Consider the following 22,882-nt stretch of genomic DNA (forward strand, 5'->3'; position numbering starts at 1 on the left):
ATATGGGATAGTTTGTTACCTGGCATGATTTGTGTATTATTTGCCCTAAGAGTTCAAAATAGTTAAGAAAAACTAGTTTTAAATTGCATATAAATACTAAGCAGATCCATTTAAAACCAAATAATTATATTCATGAATGATATAGTAATTGGTAAGTTGAAAAGTATTTTTAAAAAATCTTTGAAAAACTAAACTAATGCATAAATAGTGAGAGAAATGTCATACCAATCTTTTGCTCTAGGTCTTATGATATTAGAAATCTATGACCAACCTAAGGACCAAAGCACTACATGGAATGTAAACCACGGGCATTATATTTCTATGTGATTTTTACATGATAGATAGTTCTGGAAACATACTAAATAGAAAACTGTGTATAATATGCAAAGATATAACTTAATAGATATTGACTAGATAGGACACTATAGATATATATTATATGAAATTTGCCTGTGTGTTTGTACATTTCCTCTATATACAAGCATAACGTTGTAGACTAATGGAAAAATGTGGTTTGCAAAGGCAGAAACTTCATCCATCACCTAGAGTGAGGATTTTAGCTTTCATTGTATGGCTTCAAAGAACCACCACATTCAGAGTAGATGAGGGCAGGAGTCGGAAAGATGATGGTTAGACAGCTATAATTTAGTTGCTCTCAAAGGTGGTAGACTAGGCTGGCCTGCTGCCAGAGAGCATGGTTCCTATGGGATAGGTTCTGAGATTCGAACTCAGGTCCAACCATGCACAAGGTATCTCTCCCACATTTCCCGTGGCCCATGCTAGACAGCATGTGCCACATTGAACCTATCTTCTCATAAATCTTTTCCTCTAGTGTGTATTATATCAGTAATTATGATTACAGAGAATTAGGTGTTGCCAATCAGTACGGTATGACATTGTTTATCTTATCCTGAAGGATACTCTCTTATTGGGCTCTTAATGTATCTGTAAGATCAGCCAGATTCTCAATTAACTGTTAAATCTCCATCAGAAATTTATTCCATCAGAGATACGAATAAGCCAAAAACCAGATTTTATTATTATTTTGTAGGGGATGTACTATAGATCAGTCAGGTATTTAATTACCTTGCTGTCTTAGTAGGAACGTGGACCAGGGGCTGCGAGGGACACGTGCTCCTGGTCACTACAATACGATTAGCCGGATGGACAGACACCGGGTCGTGGATGACCATTACTCTCCAGACAGAGACAGGTAAGCACAGTTAGCTCTCACTGAACTCTGCTGCCTTCAGGAAGGGTTATTATAAATATCTTACCTAGTCCTTTGTCTCATCTGAGATTCCAAACGCTGCCTTTTCTGTACTATTTCTACAGTTTTTCTTAAGATAGCCCTTTGTTTAGAAGGAAAGGTTAACAAGTGTAATTGTTCTTGATAAGAAAAGCACAACAGGATGAACCTGACTATCATGGGTCACCTGAGCACCATAGCTCACTTGAGCACCATAGCTCGCCTGATAACTTGCCCGAGCACCGTGGCTCTCCTGAGTAACAGGGCTCAGGTTTAGAATCCCAGCGCTTGGGATGGAGATCAGGGAAGTCACAACTAAGAGGTCCGCCATTGCTGCTTGACTAGTCTCTGTCAAGACAAGATTATATAAAAATAGCTAGCAAATCTGCATGAGACATTATAACGATAATCAGGATGTAAATATTTTTTACCTGCACATAGCAAATTATCCTGTGTAATATATATCCATAGGCTGATAGAGATTAAAGTCTTCAGCAGATTTCAGAGAACTAGTGTGCCTTTTCCTATACAGAAATCCTGAGACAGAGTCTAGTTTGTTTAGGAAATCTATATTATAATTCTCCAAGAGATTTTCTCTCATGTCCTTTGGTAATGCTTTAACATCTTAAAGAACTACACTTGCTGTATTTGCAAGAATTCTCTGAATTTGCCACTTTAAATGTGACTAACTTGAGAATAACATGGTATGTTAAAATGGTTACATTAATTACTGCTAAATTTAAGAAAATTAATTAACTTTCTAATTCAATTGGGTTATACATAAGAAGTACCATTGGAATTCTTCAAACTCTCAAATGCGTTTAGGATAAGGGCATGATAAAGTCAACCCTAGTACTGAGAAAATATGATGACACAGTACATTCCTTGTCACTGAAGTCCACGGACACGACAAGTAACTGTCAGGATGTATAAAGGAATCGTTTGGTTTGAATAAAATTAATACTCAGTCCATGCATGTAATTCCCTTTTGTCCCTGAAAAAAACACACAGATATCTTCTACATTGATAGTGCCAAGAAAATACTGAGTTTTGTGTGTAGGTTCAAAGAAGAAGCCAACTAGTTATTAAATTAATAGTTCTATTAGTGTCAGTTTCAAAACTATTTAACTTTGTTGCTTTTTAAATTTTTTAAGCTTTTCATGTAACCAGTACCCTAGGGGTGGTAGTGAGTGTGCTGTCTGTCTGGAGACATCTCACCAGTACAATCTTAGTGAAAGTAAGACCCCCACGGGGGCTTGCCTCAGACTTGGAACGTGTCATGAAAAGCATCAATAGGTATTTTGGTTGCCTAATAGAATGTTAATGAACTTTATTAGCTTTCAAATTATTTATATATCTGTCACAAGCATCTTAGCCATTGAAAATCTGGTTATTGAGGGAATAAAACTGTCTAAATGACTTTAAATTTCTTATAAGCTTACATAAAGTGATTATTTAATGAAAAAATGTTCTCAATATGAAGCTCAAAAATATAAACTAATCCTAATAGAAAGTAATAGAATAACTGTTTACTGTTATATTAAATTACTAATATTTTTCAGTATTTTATAGTACATATTACTAGGTTTAACGACCACAAACACAGGACCATTTGCCTTTAATATTTTTTAAAACCCAGATAATTAATTCCTATTTTATGTAGTCATTATGCTTTTCTTCCTTATGATTCTTATGAATCTTTTAGTGTAGCAATATTATTCAAATGTTTATCTGTGGAAGTTTTAAAGAAGATAGATAGATCCATGTGATTTCTTCTCACTTTTATAAGGAAGGATGTAGATGTGCAGATAATAATAATTTTTTGTTGGGATCTATCTCAAGTCTTTTTAAAACTATGTAAAGTAAAATTTCATTTCAATAGACACAAACAGTAGAAAGCGTTTCTAGTATTACTTTATTTGTGCAATTCATTAACACAAGAAGCAGCATTCACTGAACAATATCCTTTCTTAATGTCTATTCTAGTCTAATATTCTTAAGAATTTCCAGTCATCAGCTGCGTCTGAATGTCCATTATGTTTATGAATATCATTTTATAGACTTTTGAATCCATTCAATTTAATTGGGTTTGATACATGTCTGGGATATTTATAAAACCATTTTTGTGTGGTTCTGGAGAATTTCCAGGAAGTTGGATAAGAGAGGAAGACCTGCCTTGAGTTTAGCATAGGTGGTTTCTCAGTAGGCTGTGAACCTAGCTAGCGGAGAGATAATGAGGGACCCTGCTGGGGTAGGTCTTCCTTCTCCATCTCCTGGCTACCTTAGATGAATTGTTCTTGTTCACATCACCATCTCTGTCGTGGTGGATTAACATCTGGAACTGGTTCAAGATAAATTTTTCATCTTTGAAATATGTTTTATCAAGTGTTTTGTCATAGTGACCAAACTTTGACCAACATGAGAATGAATCGGAGTGTATTAAAAGGCCAAGGAAAGAATTTTCCTTGTGTCAGTCATTGGTGTATTAGGGATGTGAAAGGATGTGCACACCAGCCTCCTTATAAGATCTAATGTGTTAAATTAGATTTTACTTCATGGGGTGTGGAGCCAAGTGTTCTTTAGAATTTTAAGTATGTTTGGAGAAAACCAAGCATTTGATTTCTGTATCTATAAAATTTATTATATAGAATTATATGAATTAACTGACTCTTCCTCCAATGAGACTTTTATATTCCTTATCAGACAACCAGTTACTACAAAGTATAACACATAGCCATATTTTATCAGAAGTTTGTATTGTTAGTTGAGCAATGTAGATGGAGATTGCTCATTCATTTCCTAGTAACCCAGACCCGAATATTCACATAGAAACTATATTAATTCAACACTGTTTGACCAATAGATTAAGCATATTTCTACCTAGCTCTGACATCTTAAACTAACCCAATTTCTATTAATCTGTGTATCACCACGAGGTTATGGCCTATCGGTAAGGTTCCTACGTTATTCTTCTTAGGCAGCTATGTGGCATCTCCCTGACTCCCACTACTCCCTCTCTCTCCCTCTCTCTCTCTGAATTTCCCACCTGTCTTTACTCTGCTAAGTCATTGGCCAAAACAAATTTCTTCATCAATCAATAAAAGCAGCACATATACAGAAGGACATACCACATCAGAGCAAGGCAGTGTGCATATTGTAATCCTGGTACTCAGGAGATATTGTAGGGGGTTCAGGCATTCAAGTTAGCTAGTTCAATGAGAGATTGAACTGTATAAGACACTCTTAAAAAAAAGAAAAATTTATGGTAGTTAATGAAAAAAATGTACCATACATATAACATTAAGAAAACATTGACTCTCAAATATTTTATATTTAATGATTAACAATTAACCTGAAACAACAAAAAATGACAACAAACAAAGAAAAATTTTAAAAAATGAGGAGTTAGTTGATTCAAGTATTGTGGCCAAGTATAGAAGATGGCACCTGAGTTGGACTTTGTCAACAAGAGCAAACTTACAGAAACAAAAATCATCTACATCATGGAGTTTGGTGTAAAATATTTGGCGACATGCTGAGAAGTTGTGTGTGAAGGCTTTTACAGTGATCATATCCCATGTGATATGTAGCTACTGCATTATATTATAGTTTATTAAATTTCAGTGGTGATGCATGAGATATAGCATCATTCATTATCTTTACGGGTAGTGTTTAAGAATTCTGTATCTATATTCTATTGGCTCTTTGATTCTTTATCTCTCTCACTCATTAGTCTAAATCTTACTCTGTTGTGAAAAGTAAATTTCATTTACAAATAATGCAAGATTATTAGTTTAATGCATTGTAAGTGGAGACTATTTTATTTCTTATTCCCCCTCTCTCTGCATAATTTCATTATTTCTTTAGTAAACACAGATAACTATTTTCTTTAGTAACCCTAGTTACTACTACATCTGCTAGCATCATTTTTGAAGAGATACGAACATGTGGCTTTAAAACAGGATATTTTTAATATTTTAGTTATAGGAGCTAACTTACTATTAGAATATATGTAGAGAGTATTATGTATTTTAATAACATCACAGCATATGCAGCACATATAAATATATATATATATATATATATACACACACACATATACATACATACATATATTTGGCTTTTTTTGGTTTGGGGTTTTAGGGTTTATTTGTTTTAAAGACAGGGTTTCACTGTGTAGCCCTGACTGTACCAGAACTCACTCTGTAGACCAGGTTGGTCTCAAACTCACAGAGATCAGTCTGCCTCTGCCTTTTCAATGCTGGAATTAACGGGTGCACCACCATTATCCAATTGCAGTGTATTTCTATATTGGTCGTTTTCATTCCCATAAGTATGATTTTAGCATCACAAGCAAAATTTTAGACTCTGAGTTGGTGGAGTAGAGGAGCCATAGCTCCAAGCTGCCCCCTCCTCATCTGGAAGATTCCCTGTAGTCTGTTAGGAACCTCAGCTCTGTGCTAACTGAATAGTGTGACTTTGGCATGGAGAATAATATAAGGACTAGTCAGTTTGAGGATTAGATAAATGGTATGTTAATAATAGTATTTCCCTAAGAGAGTCACCTTTCGTTGTTTATATAATAGTCACTTACACCATTTTAGTGGCTTTCGAAGTTACTATCTTCAATTATCTGCTCAGGGGTCTAAATCAGATCTCAGGGTGTTTCCAGGAGGATTCCTGTTGGGATGACACGTGGTAAGATCACAGGGGTCAGAAAGTGGCATGACTTTACAGCCCACAAAGGCAGCAGCTTGGTTAGAGCATCTCAGACATCCATGGGGAAGAGTGAGAACTGCCATGGCCCTGCGCATGCGGGCCTCGTGGTGCTGTCTGGCTTTAATGTAAGACATCTGTCTAGCAAAGGATGGTGTTTCATGTTAGCAACTTTCAAAGTAAAGATGATGGTGCTGAAGTTCTTGCTTCTCAGCTGGCAGAGCTTTCAATTAGATTTCCTTCCTTCCTCATGTCCCCACATTTTTTTCCTGTCTTCTGCTTAACTATCAGAAGAGAAAGGATAAGTTTTCACGTAAGGGATGTATATACTCAAAATGGAAGTACCTTGATTTATAAACTTCTAGGTTACCTCAGATACTGATGCAATTTTCTTTTCTCTTTTTGGGCCTTTTGAGACAGGGTTTCTCTGTGCAGCTCTGGCTGTCCTGGAATTTGCTCTGTAGACCAGTCTGGCCTTAAACTCACAGAGATCCACCTGCCTCTGAACCTGAGTGCTGGGATTAAAGGCGTGTGCCACCAGCACCTGGCCATTATTCGTATCTTATATCGAGGCAACCAGTTATTAAAAATGTGATGTCTACTCATAAGTATGTAGTGGGTCATCCATTGTGTACAGAAATTTAAAGATGATATTATCTTGATTTATTAGACACATTATTATATATTTACTAATTATAGAAAGTAAAATGCTGTGAGACTGGGTCTCCTATTGTCAGAACAGAAACAACAGTCAGGAAGAGCACAACTTGTTTGAGCTTATTGGAAAATGATTCAAAGAGAATCTGGACTTTAAAGATGAGTAGGACTTTCAAAGACAAAGAAGTGGAGACAGGCTTGGAAGGATGGGCATGAACAAACTGCGGTTGGGGACCACCTCCTGTCCTAGAGGGCTCTAGGGCCTGTTGTACCAAGATGGAAGGCAGTGGCATGGTGGGTGAGAGGGCAGGAAGGTGGTGAAGAGCAACCTGGGTCCTAGAAGGGGAAGGGTTTGCAGGTAGGAAACTTGTTCCAGTGGATGCAGAAACCTGATGTAAGTGGTCAGGAATGGAACAAGGAAAGAAAAATGGAGCCTCATGAAATATCCTAGGCATTGTAGATATTAGATGTCATCTCTGAGTTCTTACGCTAGCTGGTAGTTTTATTAATTTTTTCTTCTCACCTTTTCTCCTTAATAGAAGGAAAACATCTTTGTAATATAACATTTGCCTAAAGATGGTGCTCATTATATTGAAGTAATACTTAATTTTATCATTTAAAAATCTAAATGTTATATTTGGTTGCATTTTATTTTTAGAGTATTTGGTTTATTTTATCCTTTGCACTGCCATATTCCAGTGGGCATTGAGAAGATGGCCAAGCTTTCTAGTAGCAATTTCATTTGCTTTGCTTACTATCTGATTATCTGTTGGATCAAGCTTTTAGAACTAAACTATACCTTTTCACTTCTTTCCCGAGTCTCATTTTCTTCTTGTTTCTGCCATGCTTGCAGTCATTTTCTTACTCTACCTCGCTCCAGATACAGTCAGAGCATTGAGCATCACCACAGGGATGGAAGGTATACTTTTCTTACACTTGAGTCTGTGTGTAGAGTTGCATGCTCCTGTCTGTGATAACTACTTTTAGTTTTGTTTATCTGTATATACATGTGTGATTATTAATGGAATACAGAAATAGTACCCTAATACTGTAAAGTAAAAGTGTATAAACTGTTTGAACTAGAATGTCACAAATACCTTCTCTTTGATGGACTAGGATCATCTTTTTATTACCCAGAATATTGTTTTATTAGGGATTAAGTTTGCTACCACAAAGGAGAGTAGCAATAGAGTTGATGTCCCCCTCCTTTGCTAGCCTCCCGATCTGATATATAATTAACACTGGCTTATTCATACCTGTCTTCCCCACCTACTTTCCCACTTCTCTGCTTCTCAAGAGGACACTAATTTGAAGTGTGTTGACCTGATTGGTCTGCAGTTACTCGGTCTAAGTCAGATCCTGCACAGTAGTGAAGCTTGGGTCTCAGAGTGCTCAGTCTGTGGGAACAACTTTTTCATTCCAGCCTTGTTCTAACTTATTCTAAGGAAGGAATTGTCCAATAAATTTTGGGTAAAATATGTCTAATACTTAAAAATAGTAAATTTATTTTTGTGGGAAATATCACTTGTCTGGCATTTAGCAGAATATGGATCTCACTGGGAAGAGAAGGAAAGAAGGTGTCTAATGTTCATTAAGTTCTCAAGGCCATTTGTAGCTAATTTTTTCCATTTTTAATGATATTTTACTTATTTTTCACAATTCCATACACGTATAATGTATTCTGATTAAATGCCTCTCTCCATCCTCTCTTAGCCCCCCTCCTATTTTTCCAAATTCCTTCTTTTTCCCAATAAACCCTCCTTCCACTTTGATGTCTTTTTGTGGTGTGCATGCATGTGTGAGTGCGTGTGTCCATGTGTATCTGTGTGTGTGTCATGGGCACGGGTCGAGCTGAATCACTTGATACAGGCAACTTCTCTGTGACGTGTATCCTCTTCCTAGGCAACCTTTAACTGCTTAAAAGCCCTTGTGCCTGGGTGGGGCCTCAAGATTCCTGCCCCCATCCATAATGGAGTGTTGATGGGACAGTTGAGCAAGTCTTGCAGATAATTGCCTCTTCTGTGAGTTCCTGGCTGTAGCAGCCATGCCGTGTCCTGGTAACAGATTTTCATGGTACTCCTCCCCGTGTCTGGTTCTTACAGTCTCTCTGTCTCCTCTTCCTGAATGTTTACTGACAAACCCTTGGAGGAAGTGACTGGAGCTTTGAACCACTTCACTGGCAGCATTTTCTGACCAGTTAGGCAGGGAAGAGGATTGTGGTGATAGCTTGGTGATGTGTTCACCTCGAGTAAATCAGGAATTATATGTTATGCTATGTGTGACCTTCCTTATCCCTGTTTAATTAGGTAGGAGTTGATATTGATTTGCAGAATTACAAAAAAAACCTAATGGGTAAATTCTTAAATCTTGAAATCACATAGATAAATATGGAAGGAAATCCAAAAGAAAACTTTGATGATAAATTCTAGCAACCAGTTTTGCTGATGTTTTTCAATAAATATAATAGAAATTGGGTAATTGTAACTAATTATTATGATTGCTAACTTCAATTTTCTTTCATATTTTTTAGTCTTTTCTGTTAGTTTTCTCAGTAGTAATGGTTTCTTTGTATTTTGCTTTTTACTGTTGTTCAATACATTTCTGGCAATTTCTTGTTTGCGACAGTTATAGATTTACCTTGCAAAATGTGAAAATACACTTATACACCTATACCCTAAACACTCACTCAAACTGTGAAAATACTCTTATACACCTACACCCTAAACACTCACTCAAACTGTGAAAATACTCTTATACACCTGCACCCTGAACACTCACTCAAACTGTGAAAATACTCTTATATAGAGATTAGTGTTCTAAAGTCTCTCATTCTGTGCATATTGTCCTGTTGTGGGTCTCTGTGTTTATTGATTATTGTCTACCAGAGGAAGAAGCTTCTCTGATAAGGGCTGGACAATGCACCAATCTATCAGTATAGGACTGTGTCATTAGAAGTCATTTCATTGCTATGTTGCTTAACAGAGTAATAGTAGCAGGATTTCCCCTGGGGCCCATGACCTATCTAGTCTCAGGTTCTTGATCTGTTAGCAGGTTTCATCTCATGGGCTGGACCTTAAATCCAATCAAGAAGTGGTTGGTTACTCCCAAAATATTTGTACCACTATTGTACTAGTGGGCAATTCTGCAGGTGGGTTGAAGTACAAATCTCAGGATTTATAGCTGAGTGAAATTAATGATTCCTTTTTACCTCCAGTAGCACACAGTTACCTTCTAGAGCCGTGAATACCAGTTAGTAGGGATGAATTTCTAGTTGGGCACCAGTTCAGTGTCTCAGTGTTTGATAAGTACATGGAGTCTTTACCATTAGGGTCTCATTAGGGTCAGGTTGTGGAGAGTAACAATAGGCTTGATAGTAGCCTATGCTGCTTGCAGAGTCTCTGGGACTCCTTTGGCCAGTGACTCAAGATGTAACCCATTCACAGTACTGGAATGTTACTTGATGGCGTATGATATCTATTGGGAAATTCTGCTTGTCCCCCACCCCCAATATGTGACAACTATGTTTAAGTTCCTTTCACAATGTATATGTTTTAGGAAACATCTACAATCACAGTTTTCCAAATGGCTTTTGGGAAGGCTTTGAATGTTCACTGTCCCTCCTCACACTCCCTCCTTCACCTGCTCACTCACCCCTCCACATTTAATCCTCCTGTTCTAGGCTGCCCTTCATTTCATTATAACACTGTATTCTATCTACACTTCCTTGAGAGAGTCCGTCTCCATGCTTGGTCCTATTCACATCTAGGCTTTTTCTAATTTCTGACTATTATAAATAGAATAACACGAATAACACGCATGAGCCAGTATCTCTGTGGGAAGACATAGAGCTCAAGAGTGGTATAGCTGGATCATGTGGTAGATCAGTTTTCAGCTTTCTGAAAACCCCTCACACTGCTTTGTGCTTCTACCAGCAATGAATAACTGCTCCTCTTTCCCTGAGTCCTTGCCAGCAAATCCTGCCATTTGTTTTATTATTCTTGGCCGTCCCGACCTGGGTAATAGGAAATGTCAGAGTGGTTTTGATTTGCATTCCCCTGATTGCTAAGGATGTTGAACAGTTTAGAAAGCATTTTTTAGCCATTTGTGTTTCATCTTTTGACAAAACTGTTTAGTTTAATCCCCATTCTTAAATCTGGGTAATTCTTTTCCTGGTGTTCAGTGTTTTGTTTTTTCATTTTTGTTTAGGTTTATTTTCTGTATTCTAGATAATAACCCTCTGTCAGATCTATTGTTGTTAAAGGCTTTTCCCTTTCTGTATGCTGTCCTTAGCTCCAGTGATTGTGTCCTTTACTGTGCAGAAACTTTTTAGCTTCATGACGTCCCAATCGTTAAATTTTGGTTTTTACACCCGTGCTTCTGGGTACTTGTTCAGAAAGGCCCTTCCTGTGTCAGTAAGTTCAAGACTATTCTCCACTTTATTCTCTGCCAGATTCAGGTAGCAGATCCTTAGTTGAGGTCCTTGATCCATTTGAAGTTGAGTTTTACTCAGAATGATAAATATGGATCTGTTTTCTTTCTTCTATACACAGCTATCCCAGTTTGATGAGCACCATTTGCTGAAGATGTGTTTTTACTCCAGCATGTATCATTGACGTCTTTGTCAAAGATCAGGGGTCTCTATGTGTGTCTCTATGAGCTTCTGTCTGGGTCTTTAATTCGATCCTCTGATCAGCATGTCTGTTTTTATGCTAATGCCCTGATGTTTTACTGCTATAGCTCCATCATAGCTTTCATCATGTGAAATCTGGATGTGTTGTCTCCAGCAGTTCTTTTATTATTCAGGATTGTATTAGTTATCCTGCGGTTTTGGTTTTCACATATGAAGTTGGGGATTGCATTGAATCTGTAGTTTTATGTTGGTAGGATGGCCGCTTTCACAATATTATTCCTAGTGATCCAGGAACATGGGAGATCTTTACATCTGTGGTCTTCTTCAGCTTCTTTATACAGTGTCTTAAACTTTTTATTATGCAAGTCTTTCATTTTCTTGATTACAATAATCCCACAACATTTTTGTTGTTGCTGCTGATGCTATTGGAAAAGGTAATGAGAGATTATGTGGCTTTTGTCTTTTAGTATATGTGGTTGTTTTTGTTTGTATGCTGAACCATCTATGTATCTCTGAGATGAAGCCATGTTGATCATGGTGGATGATCTTTGTAATGTGTTCTTGAATTTGGTTTGCATGTATTTTATTGAGCATTTTTGAATCTATGTTCTTAAAGATGTTGGTCTATAATTTTCCTTTGGGTATTCTTTGTGCCACTGTTTATCAGGGTAATAGTGGCTTCATAAAAAGAATCAGTTCGTGTTCTTTCAGTTCGTTTCTGAGAGTAATATGAGGATTATGATGTTAGTTCTTCTTTGAAAGACTGGCAGAATTCTGTGTTAACTCCATCTGTCCCTGAGATGTGGGCCTCCCCTGGAGCCTTGGATTAATATTCCAAAGTGAATGCTCCCCGGGTGGCTCAGCCCTCAAAGGACCTCAAGTGAAGGGTATAAAGGATGGTCTATATCACTGGGGAACTCCAAATGTTAAACCTGATACTTGCGAGGGGAAAAGACCAAGTCCATGGTTGTCCAATTAAAGTAAGCTGTATTTTGGGCACACCCAGAACTGGCCAGTCAGCTGACTTCCCTAAGTTGGGGTTTGAGAGAGCTGCCCCTGCTGGCCTCCTGAAGTCCCTCTTATAGGAGCAATAGGTGTTTATGGGCAAGAGGGGCGGATTATACATTGTTAGGAGGATGCAGCGAGGAGGGAGCAAAAGCAAGGATGTGCATCAAGTGACCAAGGTCACAGGTAGCTTATATCCTCTGTGAGGTCCCTTGTGATTAATGTTGTTTACAGCTCCATTTTTTTTTTGCTTTGTTTTTGTCTGGATAACTGTCTGTGGGTGACGTTGGAGTTCTGAGTTAGCCACTGTCCCCTAGTCAGTGTCAGGATGGAGTTCAGCTGTAGGAGCATCTATGTCAAGGTTCGCGAACTTGTGTTTATGGATAAATGTTTAGAAGCGCATTATCTTTTTGATGTATTTTTAAATAAGTATGTAATGTTTTCCCTTTTCTCTTCTGATTAATTTCAGTTTAAAGTCTATCTTTTATTAAAATAACTGTATCTGCATGCTTCTTAGTTCTGTTTGCCTGAAATACTTCTTTCCACCCTGTTTTTCTAAACAGTGTTTTTCTGAAGGACAGATCTCACCTTGTGTGTGTTTCTGAAGGACAGATCTCACCTTGTGTGTGTTTCTTAAGGACAGATCTTACCTTGTGTGTGTTTCTTAAGGACAGATCTTACCTTGTGTGTGTTTCTTAAGGACAGATCTTACCTTGTGCATGTTTCTTGCAGACAGCAGAATGATTAATCCTGTTTTTAATCTAATTTCTTTGTGTCTTTTTATTGGGGAAATGAGATCATTAATATTGAGAGTTATTAATGAAAAATACTTATTTATTGCTGTTATTTTGCTGTTTTGACTGTTTTGTTATTTTGCCCTTCCCTGCCTCTTTTTTGATTTAATGCTTTGGAATTATTTATTTGATTATTTATTTTTTGTGTCATCTTGGGTGCAGTTAGCTTTCTCTTCAGACTGGAGTCTTCTTTCTCCTGACTTCTCCAGTGCTTGATTAGTGGGAAGGACTTGCTTTTATTGTGAGATGTTTCTCTTTCTCTCTTGATTGTGATAGTTTTGCTGGATAAAGTAGCCTAGACTTGCACCTGTGATCTTTCTGAGCTTGTAGAGCGTCTATGTGGGCCTTGGGCTTCCAGAGTCTATTTGAAAAGGCAGGTGCTATCCTAATGGTCTTGTCTTTCTGTGTAACATTGTCTTTTTCCCTTGAAACTTAATATTCTTTGTTTTCTCTGGACAGTTAGTGTTTGGGTTATTTTGTATCATCGGGCCTTTCTTTTCTGGTCCTGTTTATTTGGTGTTTTCAATGCCTCTTATACCTTGATAAGCTTTCCTTTATATCGGGAAATTTTTTCTTATATGATTTTGTAAAAAATATTTTCTCTGCTTTTGATATGGATTTCTTCTCTCTTCTGTGTATCTGTTATTCTCAGTTTGGGATTTTTTTCATGGTATCCCAGATTTCCTGGATAGTTTTGTGCTTGGATTATTTTTTAATTTAAGATTTAATATTTCTAACTGGGATATCCTTATCTTCTACCTTGTCTTCAAGACCTGAAATTCTCCTTTCTATGTCTTTAATCTTTGGTAAGGCTCATCTCTGAGGTTTTTATTTGACCACTTGAATTTTTCATTTTCACTTTAGCTTCTTTTGTGTTTTATTTATTAAATGTTTTCGTGTCTTAAATTGTTTGCATCGTTTCATTAAACTGCTTTGTATTTCCACTGGTGCTTCATCCATCTCCTTTTGAAGTCCGTGCGCATTTTCACAACTGCCGATTTGAAGCTCTTGTGCTTCAGCTGAACTGCTGTCCTCCTACACCCTGTGGACTGCTGTCCTCCTACACCCTGTGGACTGCTGTCCTCCTACACCCTATGAACTGCTGTCCTCCTACATCCTATGAACTGCTGTGTTCCTACACCCTGTTACAGGGCCGCTGGTTCTGGAGAAGTCGGATTGTCCAGTTTGTTCATGTCTGTGATTTTGTGCTTGGATCCAGGAATCTAGACTTACGGGATTTGAAGTATTTCTTGGTGTAGAAACCTGTTATTTGTTTTTGTTGTGGAGGTATTCTGTAGATATCTGATATCTGATATTCTGTAGATATCTGATATTCTGTAGATATCTGATATTCTGTAGATATGTGATATTTGTTGCGCGGGTGTTCTGTTCTTTGGTTGCTGTTACCTACTGGGTCCTAGTCAAGTGGGGTGGCATTGGGGTCCACGGTTAAGGTCATTTATGCCCCAGCCACATGTGGTGGCTGTCAGGTCCTTGTTACAGAGAGTCCCTGGTTCTGTGGGTGAGCAGGAGTCAGAAAACAGTGGAAATGGGCTAGAAGAAAAGGATGAAGTGGCATCAAGAAAGAACAAGGTGAACCCTGGGTTCACACCATGAAGCCAAGTCCCAAGGGATGGATATGGCCCGAGGAGGCTTCTGTTGGCAGACTGCAGAGATGGAATGGGGTGCAGGGAGATTAAAGCCTGCCTGTCTGTGTCCCAGTCCACTGTGGTGTGTGCTTCCCAGCTAAAGAGTGGCTCTGTGTATTAGTGGGCATAGCACGAATTCTAATTGGTCTTAATCATAAAAACTCGAAGTCAGCTATCAGGGGGTGAAAGCAGAAGGATGAGAAAAGCAGACCGGCAGCCACTAGAGTTCTTACCTCTACCAATGCTCAGACCAAGGGGGTGATCCTGTCCTCAGACTGCCTGCTTCTCAGACTGCACTGAGTTCCTGTCCCTTCGCCTTATACTCCTCTCTCCACACAGCTGTCTTCTCCTATCTCCACCTCCCTAGTGCTGCAGTTAAAGTGTGCCCAAGTGCTTTGTGTGAGCTCTGTTTCTATTCTAGACAGATTCTAAGAGAAATTCGTCTGCCTCTGTCTCCCGAGTCCTGGGGTTAAAGGTGTGGGCCACCACTCACTGACCTCCAGTGGCTTAGCTCTGCACTCTGATCTTCAGGCAAGCTTTGTTAGATCACAAACAAAACATCACCACAAGTGGGAGCCACAAAGGAATGAAAATGGGCTAGAAGGAAAGCCATGCATATTATTTTTAACTACTGTTTCTCTTTATGTGAGAAAACTGAGCAAGCCATTCCATCACGCTTGCATACGGCCGACTGTGCTGGCTGCTTAGTTGTGCTGTTTTCTTCCATTGGTGACTTTAGCACCTGGATTTCATCTTTCTCTACCTCTTAATTCCTGCCACCAGTCTGCACCATATCAGCATCCTCTCAAATATTTATTTGAGAGAATAAATTCACCAGGCACTTAATTCCTTAACTATTTCAGACAGACTGAGCTTCCTGCACCATTCTGCTTTGGGACACTCATGCAGATTGTCACTGAAGTTTGCTCTGTCTTTGTAATCTCAGTTTAAATGCTACTTTCCTGGTAGACTCTCCATGCCCATACCTCGTCTGACCTCCTGTGTGCCTTCATTTCAGCAGCAGACCCTGCCCTGCTTCCTGCTTTCGTGTGGTACCAGCCTCACCTGTTCTTCCTCATCCTCAATGTTGTAGCTGCCCTGAAGATACTTTCCTGTTTCACAAACTTCAAGCTTTATTTATTCCTTCTCTTGCACAGTGAATGGCTTTTGAACTAAATGCCCAGCTTTTCATTAGCTTAGCTGATTTCTATAAGGGAAAATTATGTTTACATCGAAGCGTGTGAAGAGAAGAGCTCTCATTTCTGGAGGCCAGGTATTTAGCGTAGTTTTTGAGATACCTTATGGTCTCATCTGATAATTCTTCTATAAATATGTTTTTATATATTTAAGTGGGCCATCGTGTGACTATAATATCTAGAAATTTCCAAATGTAGTAAATAAAAACAAATTTTCATATTTTGAGCATTATCCACAAGATAGGACTAGGAGGAAATAAACATGGAGTAACGGCATCCAAATTTGATATGCATGTGGTGTTCCCAGTCCCTGACTGATCACTCAGAAAAATCTAGGCTTATGAGACCTGACATGAAAAGCCTGTTTTGTTTCTTTGGGGTGGAACAATAGAAATATAAATAATATTTGGTACACTTGCTACTTCAAGAAAGAAATAATGACTAATTGTAGGAGTGCCATTCTTTTCCTTCTTGTCTAATAATGGTGACTATTATTTGACCATTATTTGTTAAAATATGTCCTCTCTTGATTAAATATCCTGCTCATATTTTTAAAATTTACTTCTGTATCCTACTTATTTTCCTGGTATTTATTTCTGCTATGGCCATGCATCTACAAAGAAATTATTAACATTGATTGGTAACTGGATTATGTAATTGTTCCATTTAAGAGACAACAACTCAATTTTACCTTAAAAAATCATCAGAAATTAATTAGAGTCTTGTCACTGTAAGTTAGGGTTTCAGTGACATTTTTAAAAATAGAGAAGGAAATCATTGAAATAATAAAAACAACATTATGTTTTGGAGTATTGTCATAAGTCATAGTACAAAATGAATGTGCAACAATAGCTCCTTGATTGTTAGGACCTCTGTGTTCTGTAATGGACTTGGAGTTAGGACTGTAGGCCCTACCTACACTGAGTGCTTGCCTAGCGCTGAGCGTGTAAGTTTGTTCACTGAAATGGCCACTTTGAAGAGTATCTGCATGGTTGGTTTGAAGGAAAAAAAAAACACATGAAAAGAATACATATGAAGAAAATGGAGAAATAGAAAGAAAATAAAGGATTTAACAAATGAAAAAATAATACTTGGTAAATATTGGGAACTGAAATTTTAGTGAATTACTAGACTAATTCTCAGTCTGTATTTGGGTAACTTGGTGCATCAGGTGCCTTAGCAAGGAGTAACACTTGAGATGAGCTTGTCACACTGAGCAAAAGTACAGGTCTGGAAATTCTGAAAGCACTGAGGAGAAGCGTTTAGCACCAGCTGAGGGAAATACTATTCAAGCTAATAGAGCGAGTGTAAAATTCTGTACAGGGAATGCTGGCCAAACAAACAATAGGCCTATCCTGCGACCCAAGCTCTACAATTCCTGACCGTTTACCTAAAGAATTCCAGTCAGCACTCATTCATACTGAGACAGTTGTCAGCTGGCTGCCATGTGGGTGTGAGGAATTGAACCTGGGTCCTCTGGAACAGCAGCCATTGCTCTTAATCACCAAGCCATCTCTCAAGCCCTGTATTACACCCATTCTAAGGAAAGCTGGTTGAGTTTTCTAGATTGGAGAAATTGTTGACTATATTTTATCACATTGTCTCATCATAAATAGCAGACCACACTCTGTTCTTTAGAGACATACCTTTAAATGCTATTTTTATGGAGTCTTTGACGATCTGGAAAACTAAGGTCCAACTAACATCTTAGTGGAAATTTTTGAATTTTTATAATCAACAAAGCATTGTTTAACTCTGGTATCCATTGAAAATAGAAATGAGCTCATACAGTAAGAATTTTATAGATAAAAGGTAATAATTATGTCAAGATTTTAATTTGCTGCATGGTCATTCTGCTCATTTTAGTTATTTTTGAAATAACAAGTCATTATGAGAAGTTGTAAGTTCCTAATAAGTGCTCCAGATGTCCTCAGTAAGTGTATCATAGTGTCCATACTTCCTGACACAAATTACCTTCAGTGTCAGAATTGTATTTTTCCCTAATATTTTGAGGAAATTGAGATTTTTGATCTTTTGTTCTTGTGATTTCAAATAATGACTATGTGAAACAGTTCTGCAGGCATAATGATACTACTCATTGACGATGAAGCTTTTGGCGAGTAGTGATCATGTTCTACATGATCAATGTCTCGCTTGCTCTCAGCAATATCTATATTTGCATGTCATTGTATTGTTGCCAGCTTCGATGAGTCTTTATATATGGTTACTTTTGAGTAAATTCAATTACTTTTAAATACTATTTTTTTAACTCAGCAAAACTACTCTATACAGAAATACTACCATACCAAGGCAGATTAAATCTGTCTTCTGCTAAATTATAAAATCAGTCTTATGAATGCATGGTGCTTATTTATCACTTCAGGGTGGCTGTTTCTCTGGCCTCGCTTCCCCTCTCCTTACATCCCTCTTTCATGGTGCTGGGGTTGGAACCCAGTGCCTCCCAATGTTCCTGCAAGTTGATCTACCTTGAACTGCACCCCCATTGTGCCTTGTCATACTCTTAAGTGGAACCAATATAATTTCTATAAAGGGTGAATGTATTTGACACATTATTAAGGATGTGAAAGTTCTACCTTTGAATTTGAGTCATATAATATTAGTTGTTACATTAATACAAATATATGTACATGTTTTATTAAGTACCCCTTCAATCTTATTTTAAGGTTTCTGGTAATGTCCTATGGTTTTTATTGCTTTGGCAATGCAATTACCATCAGAAAATTGCCTAGGTAGTCAGGACATTTTAGCAAAAACTGTTTCACCTTCTGCTGTCTACACGTCCACAAACAGGCAAGGCTGTCTGCCTGAGACTGGATTCTTTCTGCACAGATAATACTCGCTTTTCACTCCTCTACCCCTGGAGACATTGTTTACACGTGTGTCCCAGACTAGAACTCCTTTATCCCTGGAGACATTGTTTACACGTGTGTCCCAGACTAGAACTCCTTTATCCCCTGGAGACATTGTTTACACGTGTGTCCCAGACTAGAACTGACCCTCGCAACTCGTTTCCTTCAACTTTTTAAATTTTAGAATTAAAGAGACCAGGGGACTGGCGAGATGCTCAGCCGCTAAGAGCACTGCTGCTCTTCCAGAGGTCCTGAGTTCAATTCCCAGCACCCACATGGGGGCTTACAGCCATCCACAGCAGACTCTGATGCTCTCTGCTGGCTTAAAGTCATAATGCAGATAGAGTCCTCATAAGAAAAGCAAACAAATTATTTTTAAAAAAGAAGTAAAGGGATGTACCACTATATAGAGTTCACATCTTTTCTTTTTAAATTAATTTCAGGGCCAGGCATGACAGTGCACACATGTAATTCAAGTTCAAGATTAATCTGCGCTGTATGAGAGCTTGTCTCAAAAACAGGAAATTCAAAAATACAGAGATAAATAAATGAATTCAACTTTGTGAGGGAAATGAATGAATAATAACTAGCTTTATATTCTACAGCTTTATTTTGAAGAAAATCTAAGTGTATTCATGAATATTTTATAATATAAATATGAAATTTCTTTATCTGTTTAATGTATACCAGATTGTCAGTCAAAAGTTAAAAAGCAGCTGACCTTCATTCATTTCTGAATATTGCTTTGAAACATTTTATCATGCTTCTTGGCTTGAATTCGTTTTTAGATTTATTTGTTTGGTTGGTTATTTGTTTAATGTATATTGCTGTTTTGCCTGTATCTATTGTGTGTGTGTGGTGGGGGATTTCAAATGCTCTGAAACTGGAGTTACAGGTGGCTGTGAGATGCCCTGTGTGCTGGGAATTGAACTTAGGTCCGCTGGAAGAGCAGCCAGTGTTCTTAACTGCTGAGCCATCTCTCCAGCCCTGTTCTGAGTTTCCTATTTTGCTCTGTATCTGACTTGCCTTGGTTTGGAGTTGCGTCCTGGAGTGAGTGGGCACATATACAGTAGTAAGCTATAGGAAGGAATCCTGCAGACTGGCTCTGCCCTGGAAGCTTTAAGAAATCTCGTGAACTGTAATTGAAAAAAAAAAAAAAGAGGCCCAAGGTAGCAAAAGTGATTGAATGAGTAAGAAATTGTATCAGATACTTGGAAATTTAAAAAATATTTTTTCTTTTTTTTAATTATTATTACTTTATAAATAATACAAGTCAAAGTTTCCACTTCCTCCCCTCCTCCCACTTCCCTCCTGCTCTCCCCACCCTTTCCCCCACCCCCTTCCAGTCCCAAGAGAGGGCCCTGTGGGAAGTCCAAGGCCCTGCCCCCTATATCCAGGCTTAGGAAGGTATGCATCCAAATAAAATAGGATCCCAAAAAGCCACTACATGTAGTAGAGACAAATCCCAGTGCCATTATCATTGGTCCCTCAGTCTGCCCCAATTGTCAGCCACATTCAGAGGGTCCAGTTTGTTCCCATGCTCATTCAGTCCCAGTCCAGCTGGAGTTGGTGAGCTCCCATTAGCTCAGGCACTCTGTCTCAGTGGGTGGACCAACCAACCCCTCGTGGTCCTGAAGAGAAAATGTTTCAAGACTAAATTTAGTTTCACTAAATGTCCTGAATTTTCCCCTTAAAAATTCTTGAAGGAATACTAAAACTTAACGCGCTTTCATTTTTAGATTATCTGAATTGTTTGCTTCCTCTTTTAACTTTTTGAAATTAGAACATAATTGTATCAATTCGCCATTCCCTTTCCTTTCTTGAACTATTTCTATGCACCCTCTTGCTTTTTCTATTATACATAATTATATATATGCATGTATATTCCTAAATATATAAACACCACCTGCTCAGCCTGGATAGTGTTACTTGTATGTGTAAATTCTTGCTTTCTTGTCCTTGGCTATCTCTAATTCGTGTCTCAATCCGCATGTGCTAGCTGACTGCCATGGTGGCTCCTCTTATGGCCCTGAAACTCAGTGTCAGGAAACTGAGGGGTCATTAGGCAGTTTCCTCCTCAAATGCCGTCAGTTTCCAGCACAGCCCTCTGCATAGTGAAGCAGAGGATTGGATCAATCCAGAAAGTTACAAATCAAAAATAGGAACTATTTTAAACATTGATTAAAAATTTAAACTACTCAAAAATGGAACTGGAATGGATTATTAAATCACTTTTTAAAGTACAGTGCAATTATTTCTCTAAAGATTTAAATTGACAAATGGAGTTTTCTTGTTGATGTGGTGTACTTTTTGATAAAGTAGTTGCTACCCTTCTTAAAACAATGTTTTTATGTTTATAATAAAATGCAGTAAATAAATTAGGATTAATAGGAAAAATGCTTCTATTGGAGTACAATCCACAGCTTGAGAACTCCAATTAAACACGGAAGCATGTTACATCTAACACTTATTACTGTTCCCTACCTTCAGTTGTTGCTATTGAGATTATGAATGCATTCTTGTCATAAAGGAAGGCCTACTCCAATGTAGCCAGAGACACTGGGCTTTCTTATGTCCACGCTGGGGTGATCCTTGTGAGACTATGGCCTTCTCTCAGTGCTGCTGTGACTTTTAACCCCAAGCCTTAACTGACTGCTCTATTCTTTGCTGGTGCTGGGCACAGAAAGTGTAGCTTGACCTTGTATGCTGCAAAACTTAAAGTATGACAGCTTCGATTGCTGTGGCAGCATTTATTAGGAAAATTCTGCATCCTCTTGGTCTTTTTCATCTTTCACGCATTAACCTATGTTTACTTAATATGTTTTGATTATATTTCTATTATTTGTGGTAATAAAATGTCTACAAAAAGATGAAAATTCCTTCTAATTATCAAAACATTTTTTACTAAGGAAAGAAAAATCTTTATGGGGTATTTTTTTCCTAAGGTGGGTATATTTGTTCTATAAACTGTACCTTTTGACACGCACACACACACGTGCACACACACACGCACGTGCACGTACACACACACACACACACACACACACACACACACACACACAGAGAGAGAGAGAGAGAGAGAGAGAGAGAGAGAAAATGCTTGGTTAGGTGCTGAGAGCTGAGCTTTCCGATAGGTGCAGGTGGCAGTCTCCTGTTGCTATCACTACAGACACTTGACTAAGTTTTGCTGCCAAATGTTGTGTGGGAGAAAATCTTATCATTACCCTAAGATCACAATTAGTCTTTGAAACAAATGTAAAGTTTGGTATTTGCCAAAGGGCAGGTTTTTAAGGATGGGGGAAATACAGCGAAAGCTAGTGTGAACTCTTGTTTTTCCTGACCTGCTGCAGGGGGCACACCGGAGGCCTTGCGCTAAGACACGGCTCACAAGTTATTGACCACATTTATTTCCAAAAAGAGTGTTTCCTCTAAAATAGAATTTCAGAAGAACAAAATTATGAATTTTATATTCTAATTCCATTTAATTCATCTTTTTAATTGTAATCACATATGTATGAACTTATATTTGCTCTCGAATATGATGACATTTTTGATCGTGACACTCTCCTCTATGCTGAGCATGCTCTCCAGCCCTTCCCATATTTGGGAAGTACTTATGTAAACATACTGAACTTCACATAAAGGTCACAGTTTGATTCAATAATAAAAGGTTTTTAAATGATTTTACTTCTGTTTTATTCTCTGACTTTAAAGTCTTATTGAAGATATAAAATAATATAGGTGGAATCTGGCGCTCTTTTTCTAATAGTGTTTGTTTTCCACAAGTGTATGATATAGTATTCATGATACTGAGGACAGTGTGTCCCTTTTTCTCCTTTTTTCCAATTGCCCATTTTTTCATTTTCAAAACTCAGAGCGTCTTTCTAGGTCAAGTCGGAGCACTCGTGACAGTGCTTGCTCTCCCTGCCGTCAAGAGATACTTCCTTTACTGTAGTTGTGATTGGCTCAGGAGGTGGCTGTTTGAAATAGATTCGGCTACATATGCTTCTTTTGAGTTCTAGAGCAAAAGTTAATGTCTTTAGATGTCTTCTAAGTCATAGAACCGAATTCTATCCACTTATTGATCTCATTATGGATCTCATTATGGTATATAAA

The 22,882-nt window shown here is 38.0% G+C and overlaps 1 protein-coding gene across 2 annotated transcripts in view; it reads left to right on the top strand.

Annotated features, from left to right (window-relative positions):
• Nucleotides 1–22,882, top strand: part of Rims2 (regulating synaptic membrane exocytosis 2) — a 411,096-nt gene that overhangs the window by 230,521 nt on the left and 157,693 nt on the right. Inside the window, exon 19 of one of the 2 annotated variants that reach the window (XM_042055663.1) lies at nucleotides 1,100–1,213. In XM_042055663.1, coding sequence (XP_041911597.1) covers nucleotides 1,100–1,213 — 114 coding nt within the window. The remainder of the gene's footprint in view (nucleotides 1–1,099; nucleotides 1,214–22,882) is intronic. The other variant, XM_042055664.1, reaches the window with a different exon arrangement.

The sequence above is a fragment of the Arvicola amphibius genome, chromosome 9 (genome assembly GCF_903992535.2).
Source record: "Arvicola amphibius chromosome 9, mArvAmp1.2, whole genome shotgun sequence".
NCBI lineage: Eukaryota > Metazoa > Chordata > Mammalia > Rodentia > Cricetidae > Arvicola > Arvicola amphibius.